Raw genomic sequence first — 18,510 nt, forward strand, 5'->3', positions numbered from 1 at the left:
GTTTACATGTTGCACCACACACTTTTATAGGTTCGGACAAAATTTAAAATGGCCTGTATCCATAATTGCAAAATCATGAAGAACAACTTCAATGCCCTAAAAATGCCCTGTGTTCCATTTATTCTATTTTTCCCTCCACTCCCCTCAGAACCTAAGTAAATGAATTTAGATATTGTGTTTTTTAGTTCTAGACTGTTCATTTGATTATTAGATTCTAATTTGCTGCAGCAATTCTCATCTTTTCCTCAATTTTTCCATATTATCCTCTATTTTCTTTAACATATATTTTTTAAATTTTTAAAAATATGTATTTATTTATTTCTCCCTCCCTACCCTCCCCCCATCTGCTCTCTGTGTGCATTCGCTGTGTGTTCTTCTGTGTCTGCTTGTGTTCTTATCAGACAGCATTGGGGATCTGTGTCTCTTTTTGTTGTGTCATCTTGCTGCGTTAGCTCTCTCTGTGTGTGGCACCACTCCTGGGTGGGCTGCAGTTTCGCACAGGGTGGCTCTCTTTGCACAGGGGCCACTCCTTGTGCGGGGGGCACTCTTATGTGGGGGCATCCCTGCGTGGGTCAGCACTCCTTGCATGCAGGAGCACTGCACATGGGCCAGCTCACCACACGAGCCAGGAGGCCCTGGGTATCAAACACTTGGAACATCTATATGGTAGGCAGATGTTCTATCACTTAAGCCGCATCTGCTTCCCCATCATAGTTAATTTGAAGTCCAAAATCTTTATCATCTTTGGGTCTACTTCCATTTCCTGGTATTTTCTACTGATTATCAGTTATATTTTTCTGTTAGGCAGATAGAATGAGTAGTTGATCATCTTGATCCACTTAGGGACTGAGCTGGTTTGGAGCTTGGTTTTAGACTTACTAAAACTCAGTCTACATCTGGCTCCTCCCTGTTCTTTGAATGTGAATGAGAGCTGGCAGGGATCTGTCTCCTTGGGCCAGAAGCACTTCAGGGAAGTCAGTTTTTCCCTTCAGAGGTTTGAGCTTAGTGATTAGCCTGCCACTCACCATAAATTAAAAAGCAAGCAAATGTCTAAGTGGGAGATGGGCTTGTGTTTATTGTAGGAACCCCTTCTTCTAATGAGGCTTTGTCCTCTAAGCATCCAGAATGAAAATTTAGCTCTGCCTTTAATTACATTTTGGCCGAGCCCCACATCTATATGTTTGTAGCTCCTACAGATTCCAAATATCTTATCAGCCCACGATTGTTAGAAAATCTCACTGTTTTTTCTTTCCTCCAATAGAGTTGAAATGTCTGGGCCAAGTTCAATGTTCAGCCTACATGACTGTAGTTTTATTATAGTAAAATGATACAAATAAGAAGAAACCAAAAGAAGAGACACATAAGGCAAGATCTGGGAGGATCTCAAACACAAGCTTCTGTGTCTTCTCTATGTGGAGTCCGAATGCATCACTATGTGGCACAGCAGTTGTAGAGTTTCTCCATCATGGAAGCTCACTGGAGCATCAAGTGTTCTGAGTTTATATAGGGTCTCAATTCATGGGCATGATTCATGGACTTGATGTCCATGTGGTTGAACTCAATCTGCAGTCCCCCTCCCCTCCCAGTGATTGGGAGGTGGACCAATATGAGGTATGGTTCTAAACCCTCTGAACCTATCATTTTCAATTTACTTGCTAACCTTCTTTCTCAGACACTTAAAGCATTAGGATTGTTCCAATGCCAGTTAAGCCCTGATACCTGGCAGGTATGCAGGCAACTCCCACTCTGCAGTTCTTTGAGCCCACTCTGGACAACTAATAAAATGATGATGGAGGGAAGCAGATGTGGCTCAATTGATAGAGCATCCATCTACCATATGGAGGGTCCAGGGTTCGATCCCCAGGGCCTCTTGGCCTGTGGGGTAAGCTGGCCCATATGCAGTGCTGCTGTGCGCAAGGAGTGCCGTGCCATGCAGGGGTGCCCCTGCGTAAGGGTGCCCCACACACAAGGAGTGTGTCCCACAAGGAGAGCTGCCGTGTGTGAAAAAAGTGCAGCCTGCCCAGGAGTGGTGCCACACTCCTGATGCAACAAAAAGATGCAACCAAAAAGAGACCCAGTTTCCCAATGCCACCGTATAATGCAAGTGGCACAGAACACACAGCGAATGGACACCGAGAGCAGACAATGATGGGGAAGGGGAGAAAAATAAATAAAATAAATATTTTTTAAAATGATGATGTTGGACCAGGCCCATTCTGAAAGCAAGGAGTGTCTTCAACGGCAAGCAAAACAATTCCATTCCTATCCCCATAATATCTACTTACCTTCTTAGTCCAAAGCAGTCAGAGTGGGCATTGTTTCAAATCCCTCAAGACTAAGGAATGAACAAAAATAAGGGGGAAGTATAACCACTGACTAAAATAGATTTATTGTTATTGTAGTTGTTATCTTGTGTTAACTGAGAAATTTGTAACATTGATATATATTAAAAACAAAAGCTATAGATCTCATGGTCGACTGGCTGGCCCCTCCCTGCCTCCCCTGTTTGGCATGGAGCTGGCCCACACTCCCAATGTGGATTCCTGGTCCTGAACCCACAATTGAGAGCAAGTTTGTCTGACCCAGTCTTTCTGGTGGTTGCCTGAAGGACTCATCATCCCAGAACTTATCCTGCATGTAGAAGGCAAAACAGATCACTCCTACAGAACACTGTGGGAGAGCAGTCAACTCATGCTGCCTAGGGAAAGGGATTTCTGGCTGTAGGACACAAGTAATGGAAGGACGTAAGAGTATTGCCACATTGTGAATGTGACTAGGCCCAATGAATGGAATACTTGGGAGTAGTTAAGATAGGAAATTTTATACTATATATATAATATGTTCCCACAATTTACAACAAAAAAAAAGAAAGAATAACGAAAGAGACAATGATCATTAAATGCAATACATGATCTTAGATGGGATCTTGCTAGGGAGAAATAAAGGCTCAAAGGGATATTACTGTCAAATGAAAAAGTTGGAATATAAATTGTAAGCTTTAAACTAATGTTACATTTCTTGAACTTGATAACTCAAGGTGGTTAAATAAGAGAATGGCCTTGTTGTTAGGAAATGTACGTGGCAGTATTCAGTTGTCAAGGAGCATGATGTCTACAGCCTACACTCAAGTGTTCAGGAAATGGACTGGTGATAGATAGATAGATAGATAGATAGATAGATAGATAGATAGATAGATAGATAGACAGACAGACAGAGATGATATGGTAAATGAAGCAAAATATTAAAATTGGTGAGTCTGAGTATCAGGGAAGGGATTAGAATTATGCTGGATTTCTCTCTCAGGGGTTTGTGTGATTTTTCTAACTGTTCTGTAAAGTTTGAAAGTATTTCAGAATAAAAAGTTAAAAAAAGGTAAAAAAAATGAGGGATAAATGAAGACATTTCTGGACAAAAAATGAGGGAGTTCTTTATCACTAGATATTCTTCATAGGAAGTGCTAAAGGGAGTCCTCCATGTTGCAAGGAAAGGATACTAGACAGTATCTCAATGCTGAATGAAGAAATAAAGATCCCTGGTGTATATAACAATATGGGTAAACATATATGTCAGTTTTATTTCGTTTTTCATCTGTAATGTCTTTTACTTCTTATAAGGCTGAAAATTCAAATTTTTATAAAAAACAAATGTAAACTTTGTTACTGAACACAATGCATAAAGAATTTCTGATATGAACGACATAAAAGGGAGGTATTGCATATATGTAGGCTATTAAAGCCAAGTTGGAATAAATACAAACTAAATAGTAATAAATTTAGTATGCTAAATATAACCCCCATGGTAACCATAAAGACAATATCTCTTAAAGATCTACACAAAAGGAAAGGATAAGTGATTCAAAATGGCTCATTATAAAAGATCATCTAAACAAAAAGGAGGGCAGTAGTGGAAGAAAGGAGGGACAAAAAAAGGTATGACTTAATGAAAAACAATGAGCAAAAAGGCAGAAGTAAATCTTGCCTTTTCAGTAATTTCCCTAAATGTAAATGGATTAATCTCTCCAATCAAAAGACAGAGATTGGCAGAATGGATAAAGGAACTTGACTCAACTATATGCTGTTTACAGGAAACCTATCTTAGATCCACAAATACAAATAGGTTGAAAGTGAAAGGATGTTAACATTAAAAATAGGGAAACGGACTTTGGCCCAGTGGTTAGGGCGTCCGTCTACCACATGGGAGGCCCGCGGTTCAAGCCCCGGGCCTCCTTGAGCCATGTAGAGTTGGCCCATGCGCAGTGCTGATGCGCGCAAGGAGTGCCCTGCTACACAGGGGTGTCCCCCGCGTAGGGGAGCCCCACGCGCAAGGAGTGCACCCATAAGGAGAGCCGCCCAGCGTGAAGGAGGGAGAAGCCTGCCGAGGAATGGCGCCGCCCACACTTCCCGTGCTGCTGACGACAACAGAAGCAGACAAAGAAACAAGACGCAGAAAACAGACAACCAGGGGAGGGAAGGGGAATTAAATAAATTTTAAAAAAACCAAAAAAACATTAAAAATAAATAAATAAAGACAAAGAAATTTTTAAAAAAAGAAAGTGAAAGGATGGAAAAAATATTCATGAAAATAGTAGAAAGGGACCAGGAGCAGCTATATTAATATTAGACAAAATAGACTTTAAGTAAAAAACTGTTTTAAGAGATAAAGAAGGACATTTTATATTGATAAAAGGGTCAGTTCAACAAGAAGACAATAGTTATAAACATATATGCACCTAACAGCAGAGCACCAAAATATATGAAACAAATGTTGACATATTGAGGGGAGAAATAGTTTAATAATAATAGTTGGAGATTTCAATACCCCACTTTCAACACAGGATAGAACATTTAAACAAAGGATCAATAAGGAAATAGAGAACCTGGACAACACTATAAACCACGTAGATCTAACTGATACATATGTATAGAACACCTCACTCCCAAACAGCAGAATTCACATTCTTTTCAAGAGCACACAAATCACTTTCTAGGATCGACCACATGGTAGGACAAAAGAGAAGTCTAAATAAACTTAAAAATATTGATATCATAAAACAGGGGCTCTTAACCTGGGGTCCATTGATCCAGAGATTTCAGGGGGTCTATGGGCTTGAACTGAAAAATTTTTTTAAAATTATTCTTGTGTTGATGTGGTTTTGATATATTTGATATATACAGTATAGTGTGGACTAATTATAGTAAGGGCTCCATGGAACAAAAAAGGTTAAGAACCCCTGTCATTAAAAAGTAACCTCTTGGTGGCAGACTTGGCCCAGTGGTTAGGGCATCCGTCTACCACACGGGAGGTCGGCGGTTCAAACCCCGGGCCTCCTTGACCTGTTTGGAGCTGGCCCATGTGCAGTGCTGATATATGCAAGGAGTGCCCTGCCACGCAGGGTGTCCCCCGCGTAGGGGAGCCCCACGCACAAGGAGTGCGCCCCGTAAGGAGAGCCACCCAGCGCCAAAGAAAGTGCAGCCTGCCTAAGAATGGTGCTGCACACACGGAGAGCTGACACAAGAAGATGACGCAACAAAAAGAAACACAGATTCCCATGCCACTGACAAAAACAGAAGCGGACAAAGAAGATGCAGCAAATAGACACAGAGAGACACAGAGAACAGACAACCTGGGTTGGGGGCGGGGGAAGGGGAGATAAATAAATAAATAAATAAATCTTTTTTAAAAAAAAGTAACCTCTTGGGAGGAGATGTGTCTCAAGCCGATGAGCTCCCACCTCCCACATAGGAGGTCCAGGGTTCGGTTCCAGGTGCCTCCTACAAAAGCAAAAACTAACAACAAGCAAAACAAATGAAAAATTCAACTCAGGGTAGCCAATGTGCCTCAGAGGTTGAGTGCCGGCTTCCCACATAAAAAGTTCAATCCTTGGTCCCTGGTACCTCAACAACAACAACAACAAACAAACAAAAGTAACCTCTCTGACCTTAGTGGAATGAAACTAGAAATCAATAACCGAAGGAAAACCGGAAAACTTGCAAATATGTGGAAATAAAAAGCACACACTTAAACAACCAATGGGTTAAAGAAGAAATTACAAGGAAAATCAGAAAATACTTAGAGACAAATGAGAACAAACACGCAATATACCAAAATTTAGGATGACGCAAAACCATGCTCAGAGGAAAATGGGTAGTTATGAACGTCTAGGTTAAAAACAGCCTAAAGGAGGTGAGTGGAGAAAAGCTGCACTGGGATTAGGAAATGACTGCAGACGGTAAAGTAACAATTATAACAATGTGTTGTTGGGTTTGTAACGTGCATAGCTGTAATATGTATAACAATAGTAACCCAGAAAGGGGTCTGGACTTAGGTTTGCACACTGGCGACTCCTGGGAGCATCCGTTTGTCCCCGAGCTGGGCGTGCCGGGGCCAGGTGTGCACGCCTGATCCTGCAGCACCCCCTGGTGCTCACACCCTCACACTGCTGCACACACAGCCCTTCCCGGGATCCCGCCACCGCGAGGCTCCCTGAGACCTCCCGCCCTGCTGGGTCTGTGGCTGCCTCCTGGCCCATTTCCCTCAGCTTTGCGTGGTTACTGGGTCCTCAGGGAAGTGCCATCTGTTGGCCCAGGATGTCCTGGCCGGCGGGGGTGGGGAGCATTCGGTGAGCCTCTGGGGGGCAGTGAAGAGAGCACAGAAAGGCCAGAGTACTGGAATCCTAGGAGCACCCCTTTCCCCCTTGTATAGAGAGCCCCCACCCCGACCGCTGGGGCAGAGCAGACCATTGCCCTCCCTCTCTGTGCGGAGAGAGTCCTGGAAGCTGAGGGTGGGCGGTGGGAGGCCAGTGACAGGGCCTGAGCCTTACCAGCAGGATTGCCCACCCTCAGAGGGCCTGCCGGCGATGGTCACCATACCCGGTAATGCTCCCCACGCCCCAATCCTCCGTGGCTGCCTTGGGAGCCGCATCATTGCTTGTGGAGCACCTTCGGGCCTGAAGGAAGAGACCTCTTCGCACATCCAGTGTGGCCTAAACTGGACCTTTGCTCAACAGCTGTGGCCCCGCTCACCTTCAGGCTGCCCCTTCCCCAGAACCCTGTGTCCCATCAGTACCAGTTCTGTCCATTGACTCTACGCCTAGAGCCCACCCAAGGCCCTCCATGTGTCTGGGAAGCCCACACTGGCCCCTCTCTGCTGTCACTACTCCCAGCCGCCCCCACAAGGCAGATCTGATCCAGTCCACCCCTGGCTAGAATCATCCCATGCCCCGCCTTTGCCTGCATGCCCCGCTTTGGGCCTTGCAGTCTGGTCTCTGCTGGCCTCCCCTCTGGCCTGCACCTTTGGGTAGCCTCTGCTTGTCCTCCAGGTTTCTGTTTAGCTGTCCCTCCTTCCCTGTCTCCCAACATTTTGGCTGGTATCCCCCTGGGTGTTATGGGGCCTGTTGACTTGTCTATCAGCTTGTGAGGACAAGGACAGGCCTCAAGGAGGGAAGGGGATGGAAAAAGGAACCCTCTTAAGAGCAGCAAGGGTGACATAGCTGAGAGCCCCTCTGGAATGATGACTCCCTTTCCTGCCCAAGCTAGACTGCCCAGAACAGAAGTGGTCCCAACTCTAAGGGCTTTTCATGCAAGCAGCAGCAGCCAGAACCTGGGTCTGACTAAGGAAGGGCATATGGGACTGAGCTGGTGGAACTGGATGGTGGTGGTGACTGGGAAACATTGTGACAGGTATTAAAATCCTGACATTTCAAGTGTTTCAAGAGAGTGATGCATTGATCCTCCAAAGAAGAAAGGTTTGCCCTCACCTTCCTTCTAACAATTACTGGCTGCTTTTCACCTTTTGTACCCTGAGTGGGTAGGCCTTTTCTTTTCTCTGTGGCAACAGCCTGATTGATGCACTAGTCCCAACGCCCTTCCCCCAGCTGTACTCCTGTGTCCTGGTGGGTGCTCTGGAGAGGTGCTGAGCTCCCTGAGAAGTTGGCCACCTCCAGCTGAGAGGGGCCGGCGAGAGCCCAGACAAGCAACGAAAGGTTAAAGCACCAGGCTGGGAAGCTTACCACCCAGGTCCTCAGGGTCAGGGTGCTAACTGGTGAGGGCCACTCCTGGTGAGAGCGGCCCTGCTGGATTCTGCTCTGCCTTTGCAGGGACCAAGTCTGGGCAGAATAGAGAAGAGGCTCTGTGGGCCTAAGACCTTCCCCGACTCCTAGTCTGAGGCCTCGGGGGACTGGCTGAGCTCCCTTCTAGGCTGGACCCCCCTGATGCCGAAGACAACTGCAGCCTCAGGTTCTGATCACGGCCCACAAAACACCCCAGACCTCAAGTCCTGCCTGATCCTGGTATGAACAACATGGAGTGAGGTCAGGCTGACTCTCATGCTCATGGAGCCCCTTGGAGAGAGAGACAGACACACACCATGTGTATTAGTCAGGCAAAGAGGTGCTGAGAAAAATATCAGAAATCGGCTGGTTTTTCTAAAGGGTATTTATTTGGGGTAGGAGCTTACAGATACCAGGCCACAAAGCATAAGTTACTTCCCTCACCAAAGTCTATTTTCACGTGTTGGAGCAAGACGGCTACTGACGCCTGCGAGGGTCCAGGCTTCCTGGTTCCTCTGGGCTCAGCTCTTCTGTTTTCTCCACAAGGTCAGCTGTAGACTATCAGGTGAACAGATCTGTCTCTCTCGCTGGGGCTCCAGCTCAGCATCAAACTCCAACATCAAAACTCCAACATGAAAAGCCCTCAACTCTGTCCTTTGCCATGCGTTTTATCTGTGAGTCCCCACCTCCCGAGGGGCCAGGGACTCGATGCCCTAATGATGTGGCCCAATCAAAACCTTAATCATAACATAATCACACCTAGGTACAGACCAGATTACAATATCTATTTCTGGAATTCATAACCATTTCAAACCGTGCACCAGGCAAACTCAGGGTAGACAGTGCTATAATGGACACAGACTTGGGGCCTGGTGGCCCAGAGAAGGCAGAGAAGGCTTCTTAGAGAAGAAGCGGCTTGGGGGAGCTTGTAGAATCAGCTGGAGTTTTCCATGAAGTCAGCAGGAAAGGCATCCAAGGGAGAGGAAGGGGCATATGCAAAGGCCCAGAGGTGGGAAGCAGCCTGAGTGATATTTCAGAAAACTGCAATGCCAGTCCTGGAGGGGTGATGCTTTAAGGGCTATGACACCCCCTCAGCCTGGTTTGGGTTAAAGTCTCCCCCAGCAGGTTGCCCTGCAGGGACACTGCCACCCTGTGGCCCGGCCCCAGACAGGATGGTCCAGGCCCTGTCTCAGAGTTCCTCCTGGGCCCTTCTGTCCTTCTGGTTCTGCTGCCACTGTTGGAGCTTGCGGGGGAGTGTCTCTGTCCAGAACTGCATTTGGGCCTCCCTGGGCTTCTGGCTGACCCGGGGCCTCGGGCTGATCTCCAGGTATTCCTTGGACTGGCTGAATGGTGGCCAAAACGGCAGCCCCTCTCCATTGGGGTCCCTGGGTGGGAGGAATGAATGAGGGCCAGGGTCCCCTGTGTGGGCCCCTGGGGGCAGAGCCTAAGCGGGCCAAGCCCAAGACCAAGCGTGCTCGCTTGCTCACTCACCCTGTCCGAGCAAAGTGGCTCCACTGGGCCATCATGGTGAGGCTCAGCTGCTTCTCTTCTTCTGTGGCCTCCGGGAAGGCTGGCAGGAGGGACAGACCAGAATCAGATTCAGGCGAGGCCTGTGGGGGGACCAGAGACGTCTGGTCCTGCCCGCCCGCCCCTACCCCTTAGAGTCCGTCAGCCTAGAGTTTGCGTGTCTGTCTGTCCTCACCCAGGAGGGTGCTCTCGTCTGTGAGGAAGGGGCCCCCGAACACGAAGGCTTCCTCAGCTGCATGGTCAGCCTTCACCCAGGCCGGCTTGATATTTGCAAAAGAACTGGGTCGATGCTGGAACTCATAGAAAAAGACGGTGTCCCCGGAATCTGCAGAAAGAGGGCATGCTCAGAGTTAAGCATGGATTGGATTCTAGTATTATCCCCATCTTGCAAACGAGGAAACTGAGGCACAGAGGGGTTAGGTGTCTTGCCCAAGGTTACACAGGCACTTGGAGCTATTGTTCCAGGGCTATGTCAGGGATTAGCCAGGAAGTATGGTGGAAACCAGACTTTTCTCCCAGAAGCAGTACTGAAAGGGGAGCAATCGCTCATCCAGGAATCCCTGGGAACTGGTGAGGGGCCGGCTAGGTTCTCTCTGAAAGTCACTCCGTCTCTCTGAGCCTCCGTTTCTTCCTCAGCCAAGTGCGCTGCCTGAGTCGCTTCTCCTTCCTGTGAAGCTGCATCCCAAAGAGGATGTGGAGAGCGGGAGGGGCGTGGGAAGGGGGCAAGGCGTGGGCATGGGCAAGGTGTGGGCGTGGGAGGGGTGCAAAGTACCAGTGTGACACCCCAGCTCCTGGGCCGGAGGGGGAGGGTGGGGCAGGTAGACGGGGCTACGCTCACCTGTGAGGTTTCTCACAAAGCTCAAGATGGGTATTCTGAAGACAATGTCGCTTAACAAGTCCTGGAAGGCTTCACGCACTAGCTGTGAGTCCACGCTGCTGCCCAGGTATTCGTCTATGATGACGGGCATCATCTCGGTGGGAATGTCCTGAGCAAAAGGGCCGGCTCAGGCCTGCTCAGCTCCCTCGGCCATGCAGACCCTCCCAAGAAGCCCTGAGCTCTCGGAGCCTCCTGTCTGAGGCCAGCCACCTGCCTCCCCGCAGCTTCTAGGCGGGGTCTGGGTGGAAGGAGCTCAGGCTTGGAGTCAAATCCTAGGTCTGCAACTATTTTGTGGCTGCACGACCTCAGGCAGATTGCTGAGCCTCCCTGAGAGTCAGTTCCTGCCTGGCAGGGCAGCACAGGGTCTAGCCTGGGGCAGATGTACAATCTAAGTGAGCCAGGAAGTAAGTGAGAGGACAAATGACAGGAGCCCCCCATGGCTCCTGAGAGCGGAGATGCGGTTATGTGAACTGGGAGGGCTCGGAGGTTCCTAAAGAGGAAACTCACACGAGTTGAGAACCTCCTCTGTACCAGCTCCCAGCAATCCCTTCACACGCGCCCCCCGTCTGCTGCTTGTAACAGCTGGGGTGCGTAGGAAATAGGGAAAGGGCATTCTTGTTTACAGGTGAAGAAATGGGCCCCGAGGGATTAGGAGAACTGACCAGGTGGCCAGGGTTGGGATTTGATGCTGGGTCCATTTGGTTCCAAATCTGGCATTCGGGACTCTGGGGTCAGACAGAGCTGACTCAAGCCCTATCTCTGCCCCTCATCCACCCCACCTCCTTTGAGTCCTTGATCCTCAGTTTGCTCCTTTGTAAAATGGGGACAAGGAGAGATCCTACTTCAAAAGGCTGCCATGAGGATTGACGGAGAGGAATGTCTGCCCTGGTGCTCAGCACAGCCCAGGGCCTGGCGCATATTATGTGCCCATTAACGGTCAGCCTCCATGATGACAGAGACGGTCATCTTCCTTTGAGGACTATGCTGCTTCATGTCCCAGGGGAGAAGTGGAATTCAGCAGCTGAACTGAGGTGCTTGATGTCAGAGGACAGGGCTGTAGACTGCTGCGCAGGGCCGCCGCGGGCCTCCTCCCTCCTGCCTCTTGTCTTACCGTTCTGCTCAACATGTGACTCAGGGTGGGCAGCATGTCCTCCCGGCTCATGTGCAACAACTGGTCCAGTAAACCCATGGCCTGCAGGGACACCAGCCTGTCTCAGAGCAGCCTGACCACTGCCCCACTCCCACCCCAGGCCTGGAGCCAAGTGACCAAAGTCAAGCATCAACAGACCTGCAAAGGTTAACCTTGGATGGGGGAGTCTACCAAATACAACAAGCAAGTGGCTAGTAGCAATGAGAGAGAGAAAGAGAGAGAGAGGGAGGGAAGGAGGGAGAGAATTGGTTCAACCTTTAATAGGTCTCCACAACCAGCCACACAGGGGGTTATAGGGAAAGTTAAAAACACCAAACACCTGCTTTATATGAGACAGTTTTAAGAGCAAAGCCTCAGGAGCCTGACGACCTGGGTTCAAACCCCAGTTCTGCAACTTACTAGGTAAATGACCTGGGGCAAGTTACTTCAACTCTCTATGCCTTAGTTTCCTAATCAATAAAGAAGAGATGACAATGAAACAGAACCTGCTTTTCAGGACTGTTATGAGGACTAAGCAAGTTAATACATATAAAGTATTGAAAGAAAGTATGGAAATGTTAGCTATTAAAATGAATTCCACCATTATGAGGCTCTTGGTTAATTCTTGTGGGAAGAGGAACAGAAAATTTTCAGATGAGTAAACACAAAGATTGCACACTCTAGGGGAGCTGTTAATCTTCACAAGGATTAAAGAACTAAACTTAAATCCACAGAAGGCAAAATAGCAAAAGTTTTAAAAAGAATGGTCTGTAGGATCAATATATAAAAATCAATATTTCTGTACACTGTCAATGAACTGTGAGAAAATGAAATTGAGAACTCAAAGTCCATTACATGACTTTAAAAAGAATAAGATACTTAGGAATAAATTAAATAAAGGAAGTATAAGACTTGTACATTGAAAATTACAAAACGTTGAAAGAAATGAAAGAAGACCTAAATAAATGAAGAGACATTCCATGTTCGTGAATTGGAGCTTTAATATTGTTAAGATGGCAATACTCTCCAAACTGATCTACAGATTCAACTCAATCCGTATCAAAATGTCAGCTGCCATTTTGGCAGAAATTGACAAGGAGATTTTAAAATTCATATGGAATTGCAAAGATGCAGAATAGCCAAAACAATTTTGAAAAGAAGAACAAAATTGGAAGACTCACATTTCCTGATTCTGAAACTTACTACAAAGCAATGGCAATCTGGTAATACTGGCACAAGGATTGACCTACAGATCAGTGGAGTATAATTCAAAGTCCAGAAATCAAACCACTTATCTATGCTCAACTGATTTGCAAAACGGGTGCCTAGATTATTCAGTGAGGAAAGAACAGTCTTTCCAACAAATGATGCTGGGACAACTGGCAAACCACGTGCAGAAGAACCCTTAACTCACACTGTATACGAAAATTAATTTCAAAGGATTGATAAATGTAAGAGCTAAAACTCTAAAACTCTTAGAAGAAAATGTAAGGGTAAGTCTTCATGATTTTGGGTTAGGCAAACATTTCTTAGTTATGACACCAAAAGCACAAACAACAAAAGACAGTGATAATGGAAGTGCCCAGCTCACAGAATTGTGGTGGTGATGTTGGGGTGGGAGAGGCCTGGACGGGCCAAGGCATCTAAGGGCTCAGGGACAAGAGGACACTCACCCTGGGGATGAGCCAGGCACACTCGTGATTGTTGAAGCCCAGGAGGAAGGGCACAGGCTGGAACTTTCTCTCCCTGAGGAGCTCCTCGGGGGTCTTGGGAAAGAAGGTGCCATCGACAGAATAGGGCATAATACTAATCTTCTGTACAAGAAAGCAAGACAGAGGGTCCCCCAGTCAGGCTCACCTGGCTGCACACCTGAGCGGCTGAGCCCTGAGGAGAAGGGGGGCGGCTAGACAGCACCAGGACTAGGGCCCAGGGGCAATCAGGAGAACAGGCAACTTTGGCTTCCCAGCAGGCCTCTTTTCTGGAAGCCCAGGCCTGGTCAGAGGGCTGGGGGTGGCCTCCCTTCACACATGGGTGACCAACCTCTGACTGCCCTCTCCACCCACCAGAGCTGGACGGGACCCCATCTGTGCCATTGCCGGCCGCTACCCCGAAGCAGTGAGCGCACCATGGCAGATTTCTTGGTGAGGATCAGCTCCTTGCCCGCCTTCTGCCGGAGGCACCACAGCATCTCCGCTGGGGAGGTGGAACTGCAGGCCACGGACTCCGCGAATTCCTGGGGACAGTCACAGGTGTCCTTCCTCCCTCTCCGTCACTCATTCCCACCTCCCGGCCATGGCCTCCCACGGAAGGGTGTGTAAGTAGGAGAGGCAGGGAAGTGGCAGCAGAGATCAGAGCTCGAGACTGGCCAGAGACCTGATACCACCCCCAAAAAGCCTTCTCTGCCCTCCAGCTTGGGGGGTTCCCGGTCCCCCTGTGTGTCATCGTACTGTCATCATCTGTGTGTGTGGCCCTCCAAGCAGTGTCGTTGGCTAGTTAACTATGTTTCCAGAGCCAGAGGTGTCAGTAAAGATACGTGGCATGAATTAAAACCAATGAAATAGGACTTGGAGAGGGAGGGATTCCAGCATGGGCCAAGGATGGGGGTGGGTGGGTGCTGAGGCTTGGGCAGGGGCAGGGGCAGGGAGTCGGCGGGAGGTGAAGCTGGAAGGCTGGATTCAGGCCAGCTCACGGGGCAGGTAGACATTAGCAGGAACTCTGTATTTGTTACAGGAGCTGGTGGTTGAGCTGTGGAACAGCCAAGGAAAAGCCTAAAGTTTGTGATGGAGAAAGTCTCTCCTGGCTATGGTGAGGGGTGGGTTGCGGGGGGTGGTGGGTGCTGACGCTGTTGTCTGGACAAGAGATGCCGTCACAGGCTGAGACCCGGAGTTCCTGAATCACCTCGAACGCAAGTGGGTAGAGATGCCCAGCCCGCTTCCTCTCCTCGGCTGGGGTCTGGGGCAGGTGAGGGCACTGAGCCACGAGCCCTAACCTCCCAAGGGGCTTACCTCTGACCTTTCCCTCCACCCCACAGCGCTGCCCCTGCCCCACCTCCCCCCTCTCTTGCCTGGACTCTGCCGTGGCCTCCTACCAGCCTCCTAGCCTCCAGGATCACAACCAGGCTTCCACTCCATGGCCACTGGGAGCTTCTGAGAATGTTGCTCAGACAGAGCATTGTCCTGCAGTTCCCTGCCCTCTGGATAAAGTCTAGATTTCCAAGCAGGGCTCTTGAGGTCCCTGGGATGTCCCCCTGTTTCTCTGACCCTTTCCCTTCCTTCTTCGTCCCCTCACCTGTTCCTTTCCCTCCCTGATGGCTTGCTGCTTTGAGGACCTGTCACTCTGCCTCCCCCCTCCAACCTTGGCAGATGTCATTCCCAGCCGGGAGGCCCTTTTGGCCTCCCCTGGCTACTTCTTACAATGGGAACCTAGGGCAGGAGTCCAGAGCCTGAATGCAGAGCTCCCATTCACCAGGATGCTGCCTCAGGCAGAAAGGGATGTTTCCTGAGCCCCCCACCCTGGCGCAAGGGCTAAAGGTGGTCAGCTTGGTAGAAGCCCTGCCTGATGGTGCACCCTGGACTGCCCCAGTGGTTTGTTCTGCTGAGCTCTGACAGGCAGCGTGCTTCCTTCATCCCGGGGGTCTGTCTCTGCCAACAGGGAGCCCCCTACCAATGACCCCTGCTCCAGGACCCCAGGATAGTGCCGGGTCAGGTGCAGCTGGTACACGGGAGGGAGGGAGGGAAGACGACCCAGACCTTAGCCAGAGACCATGGGTCAAGCTCCTTTATCTCCTGGATGGTGATGACCCCGCTCTGTGCTATGGCTCTGTGGAACAGCCCTGTGGTCAGCGGGGACAGGACCTGTGTGCAGCAGAGAGGACAGATGATTGTCAGAGAGGGGCACAGGAGCCCACCCAGCCCACCCACAGTCCCGCGTGCAGACTCACCAGGGCAGAGACTATGACAGCACCTGAGGACCCGCCAAAGATAGTGACGCAGTTGCTGTCACCCCCAAAGGGGGTGATGTTCTCCTGTACCCAGCGCAGAGCAGCCACCACGTCTAGGAAGCCCCAGTTGCCAGGCGCATGCTTGTCCCCAGTGCTGGGGGCAGGATGGGGCAGTGGTCAGTACAAGCTGGCTCCCTGCTGGATTCTCCTTGACCTCAGGTTTGCTTTGAGCCAGGCTCCAGGATGCCGGACCTCCTTTGCTGCCATAACTTGGCCTGGCTCTGAGTCACACTTGGTATGGGCAGGCCTAGCAGGCACCCAGCCGAGGCTGGCTCACAAGTTGCTGGCAGAGCTGCCCACACACCCTGTTGGGACACTGAACCCATCGCAGGGGACCACCCTTTGTACAAGGGACCAAGTTCATGGTCAGCTCTGGCTTTGGTTGGGCACCTTTCCCAGGCTGCATGGGGGAGGGGGCCCTCAGTCGTCAACCACCGTGACTGCCCGAGAGGTGCCTGTTCAGACTCTGGACTTTCACCCTAGATCCGCCACCCCTCTCAAAAACTGGCTGCTCTGCAGCGCAGTAGATACCATCCTCCGGGCCTCCCGTCTTACCTGAGGAAGCCAAGGAACCCGAGGCGGTACTGGACTGTGACCACCACCACGTCCCCATAGGTGGCCAGGGCTGAGCCATCCTGGGACGTGGCAGCACCGACCAACATCCCGCCCCCATGGATCCACACCATGACCTGTAGAGACGGCCGTGGGACAGTAACCCCCGGCTCCAGGGACCCCAGCTGCCCACCCATGATCCTGGGGCATTCTTTGGACCTCAGGGGCAGGTTGGGGACATAGGTGAGGAGAGGGCGGGTTGGGCAGAGTGTTGCTGGACGGATGGACAGGGCCCTTTGGGCTGCTCACTGGCTTCTTGGCCTGTGCGGTGGCCCCAGCTGGGCTATAGATGTTGAGGAACAGGCAGTCCTCCGAAATAGGGAAAATCTGGTGCTTTCCATTTAGTGTAAACCTGCTGTTGTTGAACCTTTCCACATCCTGCAGGCACCTGCAAGCAGAGGATGAGCCCAAGGGCCAGCTAGTTAACCCACAAACTTGGGGAGCCAGACCCCTGCCAATCTGCCTGCCTGCCCACCTCCGCTGGGGCTGCTCACATGACGGGGGCAGTGCCGGCGTCCCGCACACCTTCCCAGGGCTGGGCTGGGCGCGGGGCGGAGAACCGGCCTGGCCCCAGTGGTGCCTGGGCGAACGGGATGCCCAGGAAGACATTCGCACGGCGGGCTGTGCCCTTCACGCCAACCTGCCGGCCTCGCACGCGGCCCAGGGTGGTGTCCACTTCCAGCTCAGTGAGAGAAGGCCCTGAGGGGAGACAGGGGGCCCGGGGGTGAGTCTGCAGCCTCCACGAGGGCATGGGCTGGCAGATGGATTCCCAGAGTGAAGAACACTTTTGCACCCACAAAACATCCGCTCCCTGAGCACCTCCAGGGCAGGCCCTGTGCTGAGCGCTTTCCGCACAGCCTCTCGGTTAACCTTCCCAGCGGCCCTGAGTGGCAGCTCTCAGCAGTACCCTGGGTTTCATCCTTCCTGCTTGGCATTACTTCACTCCCCTCCAGTCCAAACAAGTCTCTGAAGTGAAGGAGTCAGGCTCTCCTGAGACCCTTGAGCCTTCAGCCAGGCAACGGGAACCTCAGCTCTGCTACATGGGGACAACCTCATCCCGTTCCCAGGCTGCTCTGGATGTCAAGCAAGGCAGCGAGGGCAACGCGTCCGCCTGGAGAATTGGTGCAACCCCTGGCATCCCTCTGAGCTGAGGAGCCCCTTCCCGAGCAGGCAACCCCTCCCCGCCTCTACCTCTCTCGTGCGCCTTCACCCCAAGCCCTCCCACCCACCCAGAAGCTCCCCACCCCACAGGCAGATGTGTCTTACCGGTGGCCGTGGCAGGAGATGCCAGGAGCAGACAGGCTGCCCAGGCTAGGAACGTGGATCCGGCTCCCAGCCCCGGCCCCATGCTCCTGGCTCCAGCTGCCCAGAGGTCTGCCGGTAGGAAGGTAGGAGCAGAGGAAGGTGGAACGAGGCCTCCGCCTGGCAGCCCCAATGGCTCCACAGACAAGGTTGTGAAAGCTCCAGGCCGTCCCACCTGGCTGGGGGCCAGCCCATGGCCTATTGCCTTGTGCCCAGGCTGCTCTGCGGGGCGGGGCCTGGGAGAGAACAACCCCAGGAAAGGGAAGGCGCCTGGGCGTTGGAGGTTTACAGCCCTGGGTTCAAATCCCACTCTCTGGACTCCGTGACTTTCCTGAGACCTGGTGCCCTCATCTCAAGATGGCCACCTCACCGACCTGAGAGGGTGGTGGCCAATGACCCCGGGGTGCTGCTCCGAGTGGACAGCTGGCCTGGGGTGGGGGGCTGGTGTCCGGTCCTGCCTGCCAGGGAAGTGCCCAGGCCCTGATACGGGGTGGGAGATCTGAAGATGACACTTGTAGAGCCTCGGGGCTGTGGGCCTCAGCAGCTCTGCGGCTTGATGGACCCTCCTCCCTTGAAGGACCCTCAGGTGGCCCTGCAGGGGAGCCAAGGCCTGCAGCAGTGGGAATGGGGAAAGGGGCAGGAAGATTCGCATTAACAACCTGCATCCCCCTCCAAATCTTCAAATCCTGGGCAAGATAAGCTCTCCTGTGTTCAAATCCTGCCTCGGCCCAAGAGGTTACTTCACAGCTCAGGGCCTCTTATGATCACTGCCAAACTGATAACAGGACCCACCTCACAGGGTTAAAGTGAGGTCACAAGTGTTAACACCTGAGGCTCAGGCCCCAGAGGAAGCCTGTTCTTGCCTCAAGGCAGGGGTCTGTCTCCTGTTGGCTTGGGGGCTCAGGGGAGGGCAGGCCTCCCCTCTGGGCCTCAGGACCAAGAACAAGCCTGGCTATGAGTAGAGGCTGGGGGAATGGGGTGGGGAGTGTGGCAAATATTAACTATCAGTCAGAAGT

The 18,510-nt window shown here is 51.1% G+C and overlaps 1 protein-coding gene across 1 annotated transcript; it reads right to left on the bottom strand.

Annotated features, from left to right (window-relative positions):
- Nucleotides 1-8,417: 8,417 nt before the first annotated feature.
- Nucleotides 8,418-17,790, bottom strand: CES3 (carboxylesterase 3). Its single transcript, XM_004460894.5, has 13 exons — nucleotides 17,459-17,790; nucleotides 16,687-16,891; nucleotides 16,442-16,580; nucleotides 16,136-16,269; nucleotides 15,521-15,674; nucleotides 15,330-15,434; nucleotides 13,706-13,813; nucleotides 13,254-13,394; nucleotides 11,563-11,643; nucleotides 10,413-10,560; nucleotides 9,750-9,899; nucleotides 9,539-9,617; nucleotides 8,418-9,432 (listed from the first exon to the last, which is right to left on the bottom strand). Exons 1-13 carry the CDS (start codon nucleotides 17,538-17,540, stop codon nucleotides 9,237-9,239), a joined length of 1,722 nt encoding a protein of 573 aa, XP_004460951.2. The 5' UTR covers nucleotides 17,541-17,790; the 3' UTR covers nucleotides 8,418-9,236.
- Between the last annotated feature and the right edge of the window lie 720 nt (nucleotides 17,791-18,510).

The sequence above is a fragment of the Dasypus novemcinctus genome, chromosome 18 (genome assembly GCF_030445035.2).
Source record: "Dasypus novemcinctus isolate mDasNov1 chromosome 18, mDasNov1.1.hap2, whole genome shotgun sequence".
Classification (NCBI taxonomy): Eukaryota; Metazoa; Chordata; class Mammalia; order Cingulata; family Dasypodidae; genus Dasypus; species Dasypus novemcinctus.

Coding starts and splice junctions, on each gene's coding strand:
- CES3 (XM_004460894.5), bottom strand. CDS start 17,540: ATGGGGCCGGGGCTGGGAGCCGGATCCACGTTCCTAGCCTGGGCAGCC. Junction 13,395..13,705: donor TCACCAAGAAATCTGCCATG/GTGCGCTCACTG, acceptor TTTCTTGTACAG/AAGATTAGTATTATGCCCTA. Junction 9,900..10,412: donor CTTTGTGAGAAACCTCACAG/GTGAGCGTAGCC, acceptor CTCTTTCTGCAG/ATTCCGGGGACACCGTCTTT.